The sequence below is a fragment of the Eurosta solidaginis genome, chromosome 3 (assembly GCF_040869045.1).
Source record: "Eurosta solidaginis isolate ZX-2024a chromosome 3, ASM4086904v1, whole genome shotgun sequence".
In the NCBI taxonomy this organism is placed as follows: Eukaryota; Metazoa; Arthropoda; class Insecta; order Diptera; family Tephritidae; genus Eurosta; species Eurosta solidaginis.
This window is the reverse complement of record NC_090321.1, coordinates 155,041,894-155,062,570: the sequence shown is the minus strand read 5'-3', so window position 1 is coordinate 155,062,570 and position 20,677 is coordinate 155,041,894. Positions and strand designations below refer to the sequence as shown.

Genomic DNA, 20,677 nt, shown 5'->3' with positions numbered 1-20,677 from the left:
CACTCAGGTAAAAATTCACAATATAGCCAAAAATTCGCCACACTTTCGTTAGTCCCCATATAATTTGAATTAACTTCAATGGAACTCTCACCATAAAAAATTGCTCAGTCAATAAAATGTACCACAACAATAACATTTCACCTAGGATATAATTTATGCCAGGCATTAAAAAGAAAAGTGTTGGCAAACACATTGTCGTTAATTGTTGATGAAATAACCGAATAATCAAAAAAAACTCTTGTTTTATGATAATATTAATAACGGCTAGATATTTCGATCGGTTATACAACACTATGGAAAATATATGAAAATAAAAATTGCTTCTCGCCTAGCATAGCTTATAGCGAGCACTCTGCCGTGAGCCTAACACTTTCAAAACTTATACAAAGAAATTCTATGCATTACTTCTCGTTTGGCACATTGATATTTAAATCTTTCTCACCCAGCTCAATGAGTTCAAGGAATTCCAGGACTATTGTGGTGCTAAGCCACGCAAGGTAATTGAAAACTAATAGCGTTTTCTTTTCTGGCTAAAGTGTTACGTTTTTTGTACGCCGTGCAATTCTAAAAACCAGGCAACGCCTTTACGGGGTATTTCGTTCTTTTGTGAAAATTGTTGCCTGCTCGCAACGCAAAAGCGTTATGCGGCAGTTACCCACGAACATACGTACCAAAAACGTGTCAGCTGACACGACCTATCTTATGAGTGTGCAATGTAAACGAAAACTTACCGACGTGCAACGCCCTTACGTACGTAGCCCTGAACGTAGAAATCAAAACAATTTTGATTTTTTCCGTAAGAACGTATCAGCTGATCGCTCTCTCACTAGACAGAGTTGCCTAGTAAACTTTTGTGCGCTAATTTTTGACCGTTTGCAGTTTTATGCAAAAACACCTAATTAAAGTTTGAAAAATTGTGAAAATAATTCGAAATAATTATGTAAAAGTGCAGATTATAAATATGTGATCTATTTATATTTCTTTAATATTAATTCCAGCCTTTTACAACATCAAAAATTAAATTGGAAACAGTTGATGTTTCCATAAGCATGCATGTAAAATGGTCAATGGCAACAGTGCTAATCTGTAAACAATACACACACAAATGTGTTATGTACATGTACACAGACGCACACATTGATTCCTACGGGCTTGAGGGTGCGGTCAAACGTGTTTCGTACGACAAACGTCCGTACGTACGGCACACGTCGGTGGGTAATTGACGCTTTACACTTTTACCCTGTATAAAATGGTGGTGTGGCAGTGCAACTCTGTGAAACTCTCAATTCGCTCTTAAGTTCCACATATACTCTGTTCATATGAGTACCCAGATTGCGCATTCACGATATGAAGTTTAAACGTTAAGGGAAAAAGTAAGCATCTATAAAAATAGGACTAACAAAATTGCCTAGTTTCATTTATGATTTACTGAGTTTTCCACATACATAGTTCGGCAACACCAGAACGCAAATTTTGAACCGTTTCTTACTAAAACCTAACTGTACTATACATTTTATTTCATTGCAATCAACAACATAATGCTAGAACCAAGAGCTTTGTGACCAAAACTAGGTTCACAACGTTTGGTTGGTGAAAGATATAGACTTATCCTATGTCCAAATATAGTACCATTTTTGGTTGCATGTACATATATTTGTTTGTTCAGCTGGAATTAAAGCAAAGTCTTCACTATGTTTAGTAAAATTTTATATGGAAACATCCTACTTATAAAATAAAACAAAAATTTGGTCGTTTTTTTTTGATGAATTTTGGTCCCAAATGAAAACATGGTGTGGCAACCGTGTTCGCTTTACCGAAAATGTCTCATTTGTAGATACGAGGTTAACGAGTAAACGGGACGATGTGTATATTCATATCACTGATGACCAGGGCTCGAATTACATATTCCGTGATCGAAACGGAAATCGTACGAATAAAGATTACGCGACTGATCGTACGAATGGCAATATTGGTATTATGAGGTACGTTCAGTAACGTATCGTAATTTATGACAGGCAGTAATAGATTGAATGGTGATTTGTAATAGATACTTTGACAGTTAAATGTCATATTCTGATTGTAAATAAGAAAAATTATTTATTTACATTGTGGAATAAATTCCTAAGCAACTTTTAAAAGGAAAAAAGGGGAAAATAATTGCTTACAAAGAAATTAACACAGGTAATTTTAGTGATGAGTGCACAATTAATAATAAATATAAAAAAGAGGTGGAAGAGAGTTCCTCCTAGTTGCCAAAACTAAAGTTTTAATTTTACTGATGCTTCTAGTTTTTGCTCGGACCAATTTTAATTTACTTAAACCTAATGAATTCAATAAAGTAATATTGTACGAAATCGTTAATGGTGCACGAATGGAATTTTAGTCCAATTCTATACGGCAGCATGACACATTCACCATTAAAATAATAAAACAACTTGTGCTAATCTCAAAGGCAAATTTGTCAGCTTCCGTTTCCAGATTCGCGATCATGGATCTAAAACGAGTCTTTTCACACCCGTCTCAATATTTTAGGACGTGTAATAAGAGTGTAATGCTGTCGTATAGAATTACCGAAACGAAAAGTAGTTTGTCCAGACAATTGTACCTGTGGGAAGATTCCAATCTGTGCCGCTTACGCTGGAATACATTCCCCTAATTCATATAATAAAGATATATGTACTCTTTGTTATATGTAATTTGTATATTTAACAATTTGCAACAGGGGTCGACTGCTAATACTCGTCAAACAATATCGGAAGTGGCGTCAAACAACATGTTGTTGTTCACGTAAAAAAAAATGTGTATAAAGGGGTTTTGCACGGCTTTAATATTGACCCCAAACAGGTGTAACACCTGCCGGGGTAGTATTGTATAAGTGCGGCCCAATCCCGTCCATGCATATAGGTGTGAAATATAGGTAATTTTTCGGTTTTTCGCGAATATCTTTTGATATACTCAAAATATGTCTTTTCCGCCTTCTGATCAATGATAGAGGGGTCAAGGTGTGTTATTTTCCACCTCACGATATATTTGAAAGTATATTAGCAGCCATCCCTCTTGTAAATAATTCGTTATTGTAATAAAGATCGCAACAATTTGGTAATTCTATACGACAGCATGACACTGCTAATACGCGTCCAAAAATATCGAGAGAGTTGTGAAACGCGTATTGACATCAGTATTAATAAGAAAAATTTTATCTCTGTCTGGAGATATTTGCAGTTGAAGTTGGCGATTTTCATGTGGTTGTTGTAATGTTGGGTACCCACAAAAAAAATTGTGAACATAAGTGTTTTGCGCGGATATAGTTTTGGTGTCCAAGCCGGTGTTGGACCCACCCAGGGTAATTTTTTATAAGCGGGGTCGAAGGCCGCCAATGCGGAAAACTGTTCTGCGCAAAAATACTGTGGATCCCACCCCCGGTTTCGGGGGCCCGTGGGTCATTTTTCGGTTTTTCGTTAATATCTTTTGAACGACTTAAAATTTGCCTTTTCGGGTTTCGGATTATTAATACTGATATCAAGACGCGTCGGCGTTGAAACCTCTGTCGATCTTTTTGAACGCGTATTAGCAGTGTCATGATGTCGTATAAATCTACCAACAATTTTTATAAGGTGTTCGAGGAACCGGTACTCCCCCAGCGGGTTAGGGGATCAGAATATATCCGCGGTAGGTATGCCTGCCGTAAGAGGCGACTAAAATACCAGATTCAAGGGGCTGTGTAGCGCAACCCTTCAGGTTGCCAGCGCAATATATAGCTTCTCCAAACCCAATTGTCAACCTCACCTATCCGCGGCGAATCCTGTTTCACTAACAGACGAGGCTCTGGCGACCCCAAGCTCCTCATGGAACTTGGGGGTAGGGAGGGAGGGAATGGCCTGAAGGTTTAATGTGGCCACATAAATCGTTCCCGAGATGGTCGGGCTAGTACCTTAATGGTGCTATGGTACCGGAGCGTACCGGATTTGTATCCGGCAAAGGACCATCACATCGATGACACTCCCCAAAGCCTTCGGGGAGCAACTTTATCGCTACAACAACAACAACAACAACAGGAACCGGTACTCTAAGCTTCCTTTACGTGGTTGTTGTTGTTGTAGCAGTGCTTCGCCGTATCCACTAGGTGCGACCACTCACAAATTGTCATCAATAGGCTCTAACGGGAGTCCTAGGAAACTTGCAGTTTCAACAGGGGTGGAGCAGAGTGAGGGGTGTTAGAGGCGTTGGTTCCACATTGCAATGACATAGATGTTTGGTGTCATGTAGGGAAACACTGCAAGCAGACATACATTATTAATGTCGGGGTTGAATCTGGATAGTTACATGTTACAGTATTCAATTGAAGTTGAGCCAGGGAGTGTGCTTCCTCTTCTTTGAGTTCTGGGTATTTTTCCTTAAGAACTGGGCTCGCCGGACAATTCCTGGCATAGAGGTCCGACGCCTGTTTGTGTAAATCTCTGAGGATCTGCTTGTGCTTTTTTGCTTCATACGGTTGTGTTCTCAGGTGCCGTATTTCCTCATAATGCTTGCGGAGATGACTTCATAAGCCCCTGGCGGTGTGGCCTCTTCAATCAGATATCTGTTGAGATTGATATTCAACAGAAACAGTTTGTTCAGCATTTCATTTCTGTGCCTAATGGGGGAGTACTCTCGCCTCATTGTTTAGGTGGTGTTCTGGGGACATAAGAAGACAGCCCGTAGCGGTTCTGAGGGCAGTAATTTGCCAGGCCTTTATTTTCTTCCAGTGAGTAACCTTTAGGCTGGGCGACCATATCGGGGACGCGTAGCATGCAAACGGCCGGCCAATTGTTTTGTAAGTGGTAATAAGCGTTTTTTGTCTTTACCCCAAGTGATGCCGGTAAGAGATTTTAAGATTTTATTATGACGTTATATATATTAGGAAAAATTGCAGTTCCATTCTTCCCAAATTTTTGGGCGTAAGGCACCCGGTAGCGTAATGCTATCATCGTGGATGTTGAATGTGGTCCACATTTGGCGCGTCCATGTTGTAAATAAGGTTGCCGATGCTTTGGTCGGTGACAATATCAGGTTTGGTAAGGCGAAATAACCGGAGAGATCGATGTGTGGGCCTGTGGTCATTATTGTGCAAGTGTGGATAGGACACCACCCTGTGGTACCCCTTGTTTAATTCTTCTGGGTTTAGATGTTATGTTCCTGACGTGCACGGATGCTTGCCGACCAGACATAATTTGCGGTCAACCTTTTGAGACATGGAAGAAGGGAGGACCCTTCCAGGTCTTGCAGTAACGTGCCGTAGTTGACCGTCTTTATCTAGTAGAACGCTATTTCGCCTTTTTGTCCGTCTGTAGATCAGTATTCCATAGATCGTGGTGGGCCCTGCCTAGAATTATGCAATTTTCTCCGGTGAGTAGTGCGCTGATTTCAGGGCGGTATACACTGGGGCATCAGGTGACAGGAGGGATGCATATGTTGATAGTTTCTAGTTTTTGTTATAACAGTACTTCACCCTAACCAATAAGCTCTATCACTCGAAGAAATACCAAGGAAACTAACGTTGTAGTTTTTTAGAGTTGAAAACATGGAGCCGGAACTACATTTCTTTTTAGAAAGTTCCGACGAAGACGTGGATGGGCATGACCAGAAGGTTGTAAGACGCCAGCTAAGAGACAAAAGCAATCCTCTTTCTTTGTCTGAAAATGCGTAAGCTCGTTTATAATTTCACTATAACTTGAACATTTGTGAACTGTTACCGAATCGTTTATATAACTGGCTAATTTTTAGGTTCATTAAAAGGTTTCGTCTTAATAAAGCAGCATTTAATTATGTCCTGAGGAATACAAATTTCAATTGCCATTCCTCAGCAGCTGCACCGCCCATCCTCCAGTTGGCAGTAACGCTTTCGTTTCTTGGAAGTGGCAGTTACCAGCGGGCGGTAGGGGACGATTACCTTATGGGAATGAGTCAAAGCTTGGTTTCAAAATTGAGCACCATAGTAGTGACTGAAATAGAACATATCCGTTTTACACTGGAGAGTTTGATTGGCTGTATGTAATGGTTCTACGAGAAGTATAAGATACCACGAGGTGAGAAAATTAAATAAATTTTTTTGGATGCGCCTAAACTTTTCCCTCTTACAGTAATTGGATGTATTGACGGTACCCATATTGGCCTGCAGAAACCCAGCGAAAACGAACATATGTTTTTTAATCGTAAGGGATTTCATAGTTTAAATGTAATACGTATAAACACGTATCTTGCTGCATATATGCGATCACCAATACAAAATTAATGCAATAAATGCTAGATATGGAGGGGCTGCACATGATTCCTTTGTATGGAAGCAATCAGAACAAAGAATAATGCTAGAAGAGAAATTTGAAATAAATTCTAACAATAATTCGTGGTTACTTGGTTTGTATTTTTTAGTCAACTAGTATGAACTATGGGCATTTATTCTCTACTTTCATTTAATTAGGTGATTCCGGCTATCCACTTGAACCTTGGTGTATAACCCCATACAGAAATCCTGCGGAGGGTTCAAGTGAGAGTGTATTTAATGCGGTTAACTCAAAAGCCAGATGTATGGTGGAGAGAACAATTGGTATTTACAAAGGGCGGTGGAAAATACTATGCAACGATAAGCGCGGAAGATATACCCCACAAAAGGTGGCAATGTTTTCCAACGTTTGCGCAGCTCTACACAACATATGTATGGAATTTAAAGTCCCTTTTAACCAACCAAGTGTAACTGCCAATGATGTTGCTGTGAATGATATTGATATAGGCGAGCACACACAAATTTTAAGAATTGGTCAAAATATTCGAAACCAAATAAAGCAATCCCTTCTTAATTAAAATACAAATGGCCAATCACAAAAGTTAATATACAGGTGTCTTGTCTGAAGTTCTTAGCAAGTTTGGCTTAAGATGAAATATTTTGGCAATTTTTTTCAAATAAGTGTGTCAATTACATATAATATAGTCAATGTAAGTTGAGAACTTACTTGGAGTGGCTCTGGCACAAGCCTTACACCAATTTGCTCCAGACGTTTTTACAGGTAAGTGTGAGAAATTCAGGAGAAATAACTAAATAAACTATAATAATCTTTTAAGTTTACAGATGCTTGGTTGTCCAAAATAAGCACAGTAATAAATTGGCGCTTGAGGATGAGCAATTTAAAGAAAGTTATTGAAGGTGTACATGATTATTACAACGATGTATTAAGTTATTCATTAGCAGATTTTCCTCAACCTGATGCTCAACGTATTTCCGAAAAATGTGATCCTGCGTTCCTGCTCGAGCATTTTTTATAGCTTATACTAGGTTGCGCAGTAAATTGTGCTGCCAAGCAGATTATATACGACAAATAACGTGCTTAGTGGAATCACTTCAAGCTAATATAATGCGAGCACTGCAAGATCTTGAGTCAACTTGGCATGGAGAGTGTTCATCTCGTAGTTGGTCAAGTATAGCTAATTTTGATTATAAAATATTGCACGAAGGGGGATATGCTTTGCCTCAAAAGTGTTTCGAATCTGATAAAAAGGTATTTGGTGGAATTGAGTTTTACTTAAAAAATTTAATTTTTTTAAATTTCATGTTTTACAGATTTTATTACTCATAGAAGAAAAATCTAAAATACAAGATCTTAATAACCGCAGGATGAAGTTCATCGGTTGGAAAATACAACTGCTCAAATTGGTAATGATCGTGTATCACTGGGTCCAGTTCAAGCTGGTTCTGTACGTTATTTTGAACTTCGTCGATAGCTCGATCGAATGAAAGAAGACCTTATACAATCAGATGCATCACGAGAGGACCTGAAATTTAAGGTTCAGCAGCAAGAAAAGGAAATTCAAATAATAAAACAGCGTAATGACGATCTGATAGTAAACATCGTCCATATTTATAATGCAACCAAAGATTTGCTATTTTCATTCACGTATTAATTTTATCTTTTTTCATTAAAGAAAAACCCTTCTGAGTTAATACAGCTTAAAGATGAAGTTGATGTGCTTAGAGAATCCAACGATAAATTGAAAGAGTGCGAAATCGAAATGGAAACATATAAGAAAAAATTCGTGGAATTTGTAAACTTTAAACTGGCTTAATCTTCTTATATATTGACATATAACTTTATAAAAAAATAACTAAAATAATTTAATTGAAACGAAATTAGCTGGGACGAGGTTTTAAAGGCGCCACCCCGTGTTTCCAAGAAAAAAAGTTGGGATCTTCCCACCTCTTGTATACTAACATAACGCCAACTTTCATCGTGGCAAATATTTTACTTGTTGTTAACATTTCAATCTGTAAAAAATCTATTGGTTAGGGCCTTTGTGAATTAAGCTAACGATATGCACCTGTAAGATAAGAGATAAAAAGAATAACAATTTTTATCAGAATTTTTTTTATTTCTTAGCTAAAATCATTACATGATTTGTATAACTAAATTTATAGTATTTAAAAATAACTATACTAAAAAATAAAAATATGACTGGAGTTCAATAAATTTTTTGTATTCAATAAATGTATATATATATTTATATAATAAATATTATCCCTTAAAACTATGGAAATTTTTTCGTTCAAGATTTAAATAAGGTTCAACATTTTAATTTCAGTTCTTATATACATACCCAACAGGCATTTCTGTAAATGTTTTGAAAAGTAATTTAAAGCAAACTTGTTGTGTTAAACGATTCCAGTATTAAATATTTATATATATATTTTTTTTTTTCAGAAAACATTTTATAAGTTTTGTGACGAAAGGTTGATATGCAAATTAGCTGTGAAAGTAAATTGTAAATGTTTACAAAAAAGACGACAGAACTATTTGCCAATATTTTTCAACTTCGAAAATTTTAAATTATTTTCATGAGAGGGAATGGCTGCATTTAAACCGTTTCCTGGATTCTCCTGCAACTTATTCGAAATGCAGCCATTCTTTATTTAATATATGAATGAAATTCAGAATTAATTCATATGTAAATTTACATACACATATGTATTTTTAATATTATTGAAATTATTGAAATAAAAATTATCATTTATAAAAAGTTTTGGGAAATTATTTATAACAAGTTTTCTTTTCGATTTTTTTCATAAATTTACATTTATAAGCTTAGAAGTAAGCCGTTTCGATTATTTCAAGCTTAATTTTTAACAATTTGTAAACAAAAAATCAACGTTTTGTAAGCTTAGTGTTTGTTTGAGAAAACTTTATAAATTTACATTACGTTTACTTTGATTGTTGGGTATATATGTAATAAAAATATTAATAACTAGCTGACCCGGCAAACTTTGTACAGCCTCAGAACGTATGGGCGGTGTCACGCCCCCTTTAGGAAACATTTTAATTCGCTACATTTCCGAAATTATTTTGAACAGGTATTCAATATTTGGTATGGGGATTCCATATCTGAAGAAATTGAGGTTGGAGAGTGGGATTGGGATGGGAGCTGGAGTGGATATGAGAATAGGAATGTTTATGGGAGTGGGATAGTGAGAGGGACAGGGAGTTTGAGTAGATGTTGGAGTGGGGTGCATTTTGGAATGGAAGAGAGATAAACGGAATAAGGTATGGAGAAGAATAAGAAGAAAAATATAGTAGAAGAGAATGGGATTGAGAGTGAAGAGGGGAGATGGGGCTCACTTTTTAAATGTAGGAAAACCAGTTTTCGGGTAAGACATCGTCTGCCAGGTAGGCTAGTTATGTATATAAAAAAAAACTATGTAAATTAAATATGATGAAAATTATTGGCGAAAACAGGTGTACAATATTTGATCCCTTTATTCGGAATCGGAAAATGGATTTAAGTCCCGCTTTCTCAGTTCTATTTCTAAATCGTTCAGGGCACAAAAACGTTTGTGTTTTTCTTCCCTGATCTGTAGCGCCCGCTCTTGGATTTGCAACATCCGCTCTTGAATCTCCACGAGTCTGCCAAGCTTGTCATCCATATTGAGCTTTGCCTCATTTCCGGATTTTAAATTTTGCTCCAAAAGTGTTAATTTTGGATCCTCACCTACTTTTCTCCTCCTCTTCGAAGTGGACGGGACATTATATTCTTCAATGTCATAATCAGAAACTTTGATCTTCCGTGTCGAAGTTGTTGGGTTGTTTGTGTCAATTTCAACTGAAGGCATCTCCTCCTGCTAAAACTCAATCTCGTCAAAGTCCTTGCTTACTTCGATTGGAGATTCAAAAAGGTGTTGAGAAAAACCCTTTGAGATGTTACCCCAGGTTTGCACTGTTTGCAGACCCTCAACCGTCACTTCTAACCCGCTTGCTTCAATGATATTTTCCTTCGCTGATGTTATCAATTTCTCCTCGTATGGTCCACCACCAGTTCGAGACTTTGAGCTCCGGTTAAAAGTTAGTTTTCGCTTCGCTTGGTATTTTTGGTCAGCATATACCTACAAATTATAAATATCACAGGATTACAAATTATCATAGCAAGAGATGAGTGTTCCGATCGGTTGTTTGATTTACCTTTCTCCACATTTTTGCATCTTCCATAGGTGGGCCTACAGCGTTAAGTTTTTTAGATAGATCCTCCCACAATCGTTGAGATGTCGCCTTTCCTTGGGCACAATTTGGTATGATGTTTTTGGCCAGGTTGGGGTGCTGCTGCATAAATTCTCCCATCATCTCCTTTTGCTTATAATTAAGCTTATTTGGATACGTCCTTTGGGGAAACAAACATTTTATATTATAAATAATTTTAACTAATTTTATATTTATTTACTTACATTATTAAACTCGAAATTTTCCGTTTTATGTTTGATAAAATTTTCCTTTTTAGTTGTGCTAAGATCACTTTACTTTTTTAAAAACAAATTTAAAACGTAAGAACTATAAATTAATTCGTTTAATTTTCAAACTACAACCAATTTTTAATGCACTCGAACGTCTTTTTGCTATCGTATGAAATTTTTTGACGTTTACGATTTGTTGTGTATGTTCACTGAACACATAATACCGAATTTCGATAGCAGCTATTCGTTCACGTATCACGTAATACCAAATAAGTACTTTTAAGAGACGAGTGTTCAGTTCACGGAATACGTAATTCGGGCCCTGATCAGTGAGGTCACTTCTAAAATATATTTAGCGGTAGATCTCCTAAAAATAGTGGTAGAATTTCCAAAAACATTAAAACCAATTTTTTCAAATTATTATTATTCAACCATTAAAACGAACATAAAAACTTCAAGTGAATTAACAACATACATATAAACATCTGTATGAAGAGTATGTGTATACTGTATAGGCTTTAGACCTTATCAAACAAAAAATAATAATTAAATAATAGTGTGACTCTCACCTAGTTTTTAATTCTGAAGTTAGTAGTCGGTAGTTTTTAGGCGTTTTTTTTTAATAAACTATCAAAGAACTAGTCTTAAAAATTTTGTTACTACAAAAACCTTAACAGCTGAAATTGATAATCAAATACGAACTACCGACCAAGAACTTTAACAAACCATGTGTGGATACGACTAAAGTTAATTTACAGTCTCCAAATTTTCCATTTTTCATAACACATTGTTCAAACATATAATAATACTACTAAGAAACCTTAAAATAACAAATTACTTCAATGGTATCCAATGAATACAAATAGCCCGAATCTAATGAAATAGACTTGTGCATTAAAACAATTTATTTTTTAAATCTTACAACCTACTTCCGTGACATCGAAGGCATCCATCGGATACTCCAATCGACGGCTGAGTGGAATATCGCTCGTATCTCGGCTGCCAGTTCGAGAACGCCCTATCTGAGAATGTTTTTCAAAAACACCGTATTTCAGTTTTTCTTTTGAAAACGAGCTATCTCAGAACTCGATTGAAGAACGCCAAATATGTTTTTCATAAAAGTCCCAGCTTAAGTCACAAATTTATTAAATGTAAGCTGAGATAGAGCATTTTTGAAACAAGTTCTAAAATAGGGCGTTATTCCAAAATTTTTTGGGATAGGGCGTTTTCGAAACGGCGGCAGAGATACGGCGAATTCCACTCAGCAGTCGAAAAATAAGATTATTACAAAGTTTTTGGCACGAATTTCCCATCAATGAAGTTAAATTTTACATAAAATTGTATAAGTTCTTTCGAAGGTACGTAAGCATTATAAAAATCACACATTTCTTTGGTGAAAATTTTAAAAACTTATACAGAGTGTGCTTACGTTTTAATTTTCAACATACATAAAAACCTTAATTTTAGGTCATTGTGAGCAACTTAAAGAACATAGTCAAATGCAGGCAAATAAAAAAGTGGTAGATTTAAAAAAAAAATGGTAGGAGTGGTAGATCCGGATTTTAGGCTAAATAGTGGTAGATATACCACTATAGTGGTAGAGTGACAACACTGGACCTGATATGAAACTTCTCGCTCTCTGAGAGCGCGTGAAAATGTGCATTTTTTATAATATTGGCCATAGATGCCATCATGCTAAAAATCAAATTTGGGTATTTAAGAATAACTTTGGGGTATTTTACATGGTAAAGGTTTAATTTATGATTTTCACCGAAAATTTACTCAAGATTCTCAATGGGATATCAAAAAACTCGAATTTTGTCAGAATTACAAATCCGAAGAAAAAAATAACTCCTTTTCACCCGTGGAAAATTTATCAGTTACAACACCTTTCATCGAAGGGCTGCACACGAAACGGGTTTTGGTAGCAACTTTCGATTGATATACAAGTCAGCTTCTTAGTCTTCGCATTGATGTAAATGGATGCATAAAGGCCATGTTTTTGTGGAGCGTTGCGAAATTCCATTTTTGACAGCTGAGATAAATTGTAGGTATACGGATAGGTTAACGCAACATGTTTAATTAACAGCCTTTTGTGGACGACAACGCAGATACTTCACCAAGTGATCTAATTTCGTAATTTCTTATACATTTTTTGCGTATGTGGATATACATATGTATGTACATATGTACATAAACGTTTTGGTCGCATCAAAGTGAAAAAAGGGGCTAGCCGGTCATTGTTATCTGTTGTCGGTGCCAGAGTAACAAAGCAAAGCAACGCTATCGAAATATATTATTTCATATTTTTTCACTTATCTACCACAAAATATTTCTACAAAACTTTGCCTTTTTTATAAATTTTAATAAGTTTTTATTAGCTTACTTGCTGATTTATTTGAAAATAATGAAACCGAACGGATTTCTTGGAGTTTTTTTTGCGTATTTTAGGCAACTCTAAAGCCATCTGATTTCAAGCCCCATTCCTGGAAGCGAATTGAGAGAGAATGAATGTTTTGTATCAGGGGCCCTATTCGCTAACTGTGAGTTTTACAGTGTACACAAGAAATTGTGTAAACTTTGAAATTCTGATTCTGTAAAGCAAAACTGTGAACAAAAAAACTCACTGATAAAAACTTCGTGAGTTTTCCTGGCAGCCAGTGTACACTATTCTGACATTCAAAACTCATACGCACTGTTGCAGAATGACTTTTTTGTTTTCATGGCGTTTGATGAATATTTTCTCACTGACATAAGACTTTTACATTCAGCGCTCATTCAGCAAAACAATGTACACAATAATTTACAGAATCGCATGAAAACTTAAAGTATAAATTGTGTGTGCAAATGAGTTTTCAATGAGTGTACATTTTTAGTTTTTCACAGTTAGGGAATTGACTCCCAGGTCATCAGTGATTATATTATACTTGATAAGTTTTTACATAGGTATATTTTATTTTTATTCTGTGAATGTACATAATAGCCGTGTTTGTTTTTTTACACGCGTATACGTTTCGTTTGCGCGTGAAAAAAAACGCATATCCTCGCTTAGATAATGCTTAGGAGACCCATCTAGCGGCTGTGGTTGAACAACTAGCTACAGCAATAGGGTGTACCGAAAAGCGGAGACACAACCCTCTGTTGTATTTCTGTGTATAACATATAGCTGAATCAGTTGTGATAAATAGTGGACGCGCATAGAATACATAGAATTAGTGTAGAGGGTGAAACAAAAACATATATTTCAGTTACATCTGAGTATAATGCGTATTGAAATTTAGTAGTACTAATTTTATACGTAGCATTTTCAGAGGTGTATTTAAAGTTTGTCGCTTAGCAGTCCACATAAAGTTTAAGCGTAAACGTATGTATATAGATGAGAAAAAAAACACAGCTAATGTAAACAAATATGTATAGCAAGAGGCAACACGTTTTTACTATTATCTTTACTTATTTGCGCTTACAATTTATTTTTCAGTTTTGCCTTTTTCTAAACAACAGCTGTTGTGTGGTTATTTCCATGTAACCACCTACTTTTGTGGGTCAAAATTATCCGGCTACTTTCGTGGGTAGAATACCAAAAGGGTGTAAAAGTTTCCACATGATTTCGTTACCGTGGTGAAGAATGTTACCACACTGGAGTCGGGGCGCTAATGACAAAGTTGCATTTAGATGAGCACTGTTACTAAAGAGCCTTGGAATTGAATTTCTTTTTAGATATGTATAAGGTTATACTGGCATGACATTTAAAATGTCTCTGAATCAGTGTTGCTAGAACTTTTTCAGAAAATAGGCCAGATGGACAAAAAAAAAAAGCTAAAAAAGAATTTTTTTCATTTTTTTTTTTTCATAAGAAACATAACAGGATAAACATTTCCAGGGCTGTTAAAAAATTTTTACATATGTGACTTGGAATCATGAAACGACCTTATTGTGCGAAAACAAGTTTTCGAGAAAAACGCTTAAATTTTTTGTTTAGCTTCATTCTGTATAGCGGCTGGCCGTTGTGAACGAATTTTTGTATTATTCCCGTTGCCATTAATCGGTGGAAATCCTGATGACTGGCCATTGTTTTTGGCAAACTTCAACGACACTACTATGAAATTCCAATACAGCCATCGTCAAAATCGTATGCGCCTACAAAAGGCTTTACAAGGTGCTGCCAAAACCGCCGTGATCTCACTTTTAATTTATCCGGAAGATGTACCAAACGTTATAGGGGAGTTGCACTTCAACTTCGGTTCATTCGATTTCCGTCGATTCATGAGGACTCAACTGGATCAAATTCTTGAATATGCAAACAGGGTAAGAAATATCGTCGCCTTTTTCAAGTCTGATAGGTGCGGGCATCACTTAATGAATCCTACGTTGTTAGAAAGTTTGGAAAGTTGCCTCCCTCAAAACAGTACGAATGGAGTCAATGTGCCGTAAATATATTGCCACATCCAATTGCTGAACATTTCAGTGAGTGAGTTAAGTGACATAGCCAGATTTGTGTCGTTATTGTCGGGAATTTCTGACTTATCGTTGCGTCACATCCAAGCTAGCGTAGGTCAGTTAACAGCCACGCTATCCTAATCCTCAGAGCGGTGGCGCTACTCGTCGAGTTTTGTACAACAACGATATGCATCCTGAAGAAATGAATAAATATTTGGAGTGTGAACAGTCACATAAACCCGTTGAATGTCCAAAGTTTTTTTCACGTGACATACAGTCAATATGGAGTTTCGTGAAGAGCAACCATTTATGTTTTGGATGTTTACGTAAGGGACATGGTTTATCGAATTGTCGGCAAAGTAAGGTACGTTCAGTCGACGGGTGCAAACGTATGCACCACACATCACTGCATCAGAGTATAATACAGCAACAAGGTACTGCAACATAATCAAAATACAACTCAGCCAAAGACAGAAAATATCGAACGCGTGCTAAACTATTTATCTGGTAGTCAAACAAGTATTTTTAAAATATTGCCCATTACGTTGTCATGGCCTAATGGAAATATGTTTGTCTTTTGTTCGATGAAGGGTCCATAACACTTCTTGAAGAGGATATAGCCGTAAAGTTAGGTCTTCGTGGTCCCAAAGTTCCATTACATGGTATGGTGAGAGTCAAAGTAAAGAAAATGCGCGCAAGGTTTCAGTAAATATAAGAGGTGAATCAGCTGAGTTTAACTTCGAGAACGTTCATACTGTTAAGTCATTAAATTTGCTAAAAATAAATTTGATCATTTTCAATCGCTGCCAATCATGAGTTACATAAATGCTAAGCCAGTTATTTTGCAAGGTATAGACAACAGCTACTTGGGTGTTGCTCAAAAAGTTGTTGATGGGGGACCAGAACAACCAATAGCCAAAGGCCCTATATCTCGAAATACAGTCCGGCAACCACACATTCTGTGCATCCGCGAATCACAATCGCAGTCACTTAAAGATTTGCACAAGTTAGTTAATGAGTATTTTTCATTAGAGTTTCGGCGTTCGTAGTACAGATTTGGTTTTAGAATCGGACGAAGATCATATAGGACTAAGATATATTTTAGAAAAGTCAACAAAGTTTCTGAGTCTGGGTCCTAGATTGGTCTTTTATGGAGAAAAGATGATACCGAGCTTCCCTCTAGTTATGATATGGCGCTTCAACGCTTACAAGCTTCTCATGGCGAGAGATCCTAATTAAGCCCTATGTTATAAACTTCAAATGCAAAAATATGTTGACGGACGCTATGCCCGATTGCTGAAGCAAGAAGAGGCATCTCATGTAACTTCTAAAACATGGTACTTACCACATTTCGGGGTGGTCAACCCCCATAAGCCGGCCAAGATTCGTATTGTGTTTGACGCAGCTGCTGTCTTACTTAAAGGGCCTGAGCATGCACAGTCTTTGCTAACTATAATTTTAAAATTTCGTCAATTATAGCCATCGCTGCAGATATTCAGGAGATGTTCTCCCAGATAGTTGTCAAGCCTGCATACCAAAGCTCGCAAACGCTTCTTATGGCGTGGTGGGAATCTCCATAATACAATTCAAACCTATGTTATGTCTTGAAAAAAAAAAAAATTAAATTTAAACGCCTTAAAATTTGAAAGCCATATGCCACGTCGATCGTCTGCTGTCATAAACAACTTGTGGATGATTTAGTTATCAGCTCTGGAAGCAATATAGGAGCCGAAGATGTTGTCAAAGAAGCAATTGTCATCAACTCTGCTGCAGGATTTACACTACGCAACTTTGTGTCGAATAATAAATCTCTCCAAGCCAAGTTTAATGGCGAAAACAATATCTCAGACAAAATTGTAGACATGGAGCGAAAGTCTACTATCGACAAGGTGCTGGGTATGTTCTGGAATACCAGCACTGATTGTTTTAAGTTTCACGTAAGATTAAAGTCCTTGATTGCGTACGCCCGCATACAAAACATGAACTGCTGGGGATTGTGATGGCTATATACGATCCTTTGCGTTCTTGGTTAATGTGACCATTTGTATGAAAATTCTATTGCAGTCCTTGTGGAAACGACAACCGATTGGGATGAGCCAGTTCCTGAGCAGCTTGTCGCGAAATGGGCGTCGGTGGACAAGCTTTCAAAATGTAACAAAGCTTTCAATTCTGCGATGTTATTCTACGATGTTGCCTGTAGCTGACGAAGTGCAGTTGCATGTGTTCGTTGATACCAGTTCTAGTGCTTATGCTGCCGTTGCTTATGCTGCGCGTTGTGCTCCTCTTAAGGGCATGTCAATTCCTCGCCTGGAGCTGCAAGTTGCAGTGCTGGCAAGCCGTCCTCAGAAATCAGTTGTGGAATGCCATAACTTCAACTTGAATCGCATTGTGTTTTGGAGTGATTCAAAGACTGTATTATTATGGATCCGCTCTACGACCAGAGAATACAAATAGTTCGTAGATGGTAGAATCGTCGAGATAATTTCTACCATAAAACCATCACATTGGAGATGTTTGCCAACGTCGTTAAATGTAGCAGATAGCGCCACACGGGGATAGCCCATTATAGAACCCGATTCACAATGCTGTTGGTTCAAAGGTCCCAGCTTTCTGCAACTCGGCGAATCCGAGTTGCCGCAAGAAGTAGTTTCACTTCAGTCAACAGAATGCGCAACCGAAGAAAAAAAAATGCTTGCTTCTCACCACTTCGACAGATGAGTATATCATTAACTATTCAAATTTTTCCTCCTTTTTTAAGTTACTTAGGGTAACGAATTGGGTCTTGCGGTTTATCTACAACGCCAGAGACCGTATCCGCCATTCAGGTGAGCTAAAAGCACACGAGGTTGCAAAATCGGAAGTCCATATATGTCGTCGCATACAGGAAGAGGTAGAAATAGAAATGGTCGTATAGTTCAGCATATTGTCTCTCTCTATCATCCCGTCGTTCAATCATGCTGCATCATCAGGTCACCCGTCTTTTAGTCTTATACTGGCATACACAGCTTCATAATCAGAATGACTCGCTTACAATTAATGAAATACGCCAAGTTTTGGGTACCACATATCCGTGCAGTCTTTGCTTCAGTTAAAAAACGTTGTTCAGTTTATATCGCTAAAACCGACAAGCCTTTCGCGCCATTGATAGGTCCATTATAAGTCGACCGTCTCACGCCGTATGTTCGGCCGTTCAGCTACACAGGAGTTGATTAGTGTGGTCCGTCTTTTATCACCATTGGTCGCCGCCGGCAAATTACTGGATTGCCTATTTAAATATCAGACCAATACACCTGGAGGTAGCTGAAGATTTGTCGACCGACGCTTTCATTACATGTTTCAGAAGTTTTATTAACCGTCGAGGCACACCCGTACGAATCCGTATTGACAACGGTACTAATTTTGTTGGCGCTCAAAAGCTTCTGCGTGTCGAAGACAGATTGTTTGATTTTGATTGCATTGAACAAGAGTGCGCTGGGCGTGGAATAGAGTGGCTGTTCAACTGCTCTGCGAACACAGCAGCTGGTGGATGCTGGGAGTCTTGTTCAATGCATGATACGACTTCTGTAGCGAGTGCTAAAGGAAGAAGCTCCTCACCTACCTTTCGAATTACCCTAATTGAAGCTGAAAATGTTATAAGCAGTCGTCCGCTTAGACTGAGATACCAATATCATTTTTTGTTGCACTCTCAGTGCGCTCAGTTGCATACATTTGTTTGTTATATATACTATTTCTATATAATTAAAGTTGTAATTGGATCGGTTGCAAATTCTATATACTTTTAAATGACTTTGTATGTATGTATGAGTTTGGGCATGCTTTTTCGAACATTGCATTATATAATTTTTCTTCGCGAATATTCTGGTCATTCGATTTGTAGCAAGCGCAATAGAACCCAGCGGGTTAGGGGTCAGAATATACCCGCGGTAAGTATGCCTGTCGTAAGAGGCGAATAAAATACCAGATTCAAGGGGCTGCGTAGCGCAACCGTTCAGTTGCCAGCGCAATATATAGCTTCTCCAAACCCAATTGTCAACCTCACCTATCCGCGGCGAATTCTGTTTCACTAACAGACGAGACTCTGGTGACCCCAAGCTCCTCATGGAACTTGGGGTGGGGAGGGAGGGGATGGCCTGCATGTTTAATGTGGCCACATAAATCGTTCCCGAGATGGTCGGGCTAGCACCTTAATGGTGCTGTGGTACCGGAGCGTACCGGATCTGTATCCGGCAAAGGACCATCATATCGATAACACTCCCCAAAGCCTTCGGTGAGCAACCTTATCGCTACAACAACAACAACAACCAATTTTTGAACGCGTCAAAAGGAACAAAAACATTTGAATAAAATCATTTAAATTTCAATCAAAAATTATCAAATACAAATATCTAAATAATAAATGGAAAGTATTTCATAATTAATAAATATTTATTTTAAACCAAAATAGAAATCGTCGTTTTCCTTATGTTGCCTACAATTAGTATAACAGACAAATTTTTGTTCTTTTTTTTTGATATGTGGTCCCTTTTTTGGATGAATTTCGGCCCCAAATGAAAACATGGTGTGGCAACCGTGCATGTAAACATCAATTCTAGCAGCCATACATATGAACATGTAAACAGCAAAGCTATGAGTGAAGAGAATATTTCGCATACATGTAGTCAGCAGCTAAGAATATGACAGTGGTCGGCAAAAAATTAAATGTCAGTGTGTCTGTGAGAGTGAGAGCTTGAGCATCCCACCAGGAAATTAAAATTGAAATAGCAACGTGCATTTATTAAAAATAAATTTATCGAACTTTTTCGAAAATTTGATTTTTGATTCAAAAGTATATTAAAACATTCTCAAGTCCCTTTATTCACCACGTTGAAGTCGCTTCGAAGGGTAACCGAAATAGTTATATGTAAATGCTCATGAAACTTGGATTTTTAAAGTGGCTTGGCAAGGAAAATAGCATTAAAAATAGTGGTGATCTCTCGCTTAAAACATCATATCTTCGAAGCTAATATCGCAATCAAACGAAGTGCAGAATGTTCAAAAAATATGTGACTGACTTAAAACAAACATAAAGATTTACTCATGTTAATTTTTTACTATTTTGTGAAGATACTTTAAAAATTCTATAGTGATATTTGGAGAGCAGAAGCTCAATTTATTTTTGGCTCAGAAAAAATGTGATTCTTGAATAAAATTACCACAACTTTTGTTAAAACAATAAAAAAAAACTCATGATTACCTTTAACACATTTTCAAAGCTATTTCAAATTACGGAAAGGCCGTCTTAACAGTTTCGTTTCCCCATCATAATATTTCTCGCAGGGAATCTTAACATTTATGCGACAGTCGTGCGCACGTTGCTGTCTCGCTAAAGACTGAACGATGGAGAGTAAGAATATGTGTGAAGCAAGTGAGGCTCAATTGATTGGATCTCCGACCACTGCATTACTCACACATATACACGCATATAACTAGTAGGCAAATATGAATATGAGATATGTACTA

At 37.1% G+C, this 20,677-nt stretch overlaps 1 protein-coding gene and 1 long non-coding RNA gene across 11 annotated transcripts in view; one reads left to right on the top strand and one right to left on the bottom strand.

Moving 5' to 3' along the window:
- gem (gemini) overlaps nt 1-20,677 on the bottom strand; it is a 435,608-nt gene that overhangs the window by 175,919 nt on the left and 239,012 nt on the right. Inside the window, exon 10 of one of the 4 annotated variants that reach the window (XM_067773379.1) lies at nt 19,589-19,802. The exons of the other annotated variants lie outside the window; for them this stretch is intronic. Coding sequence (XP_067629480.1) covers nt 19,604-19,802 — 199 coding nt within the window. The 3' untranslated portion in view covers nt 19,589-19,603. Of the gene's footprint in view, nt 1-19,588; nt 19,803-20,677 lie in introns of those variants that run through there. 4 annotated transcript variants of the gene reach the window in all.
- Nucleotides 2,006-8,531, top strand: LOC137244423 (uncharacterized). 7 transcript variants are annotated; one of them, XR_010950981.1, is made up of 7 exons: nt 2,008-2,181; nt 5,589-5,682; nt 5,764-6,065; nt 6,120-6,393; nt 6,458-7,040; nt 7,096-7,529; nt 7,592-8,531. It is a non-coding gene; the product is annotated as an uncharacterized lncRNA (long non-coding RNA). The 7 variants fall into 7 exon arrangements; XR_010950978.1 differs by having other exon boundaries at nt 2,006-2,181; nt 5,551-6,065; XR_010950980.1 differs by having other exon boundaries at nt 2,007-2,181; nt 5,589-6,065.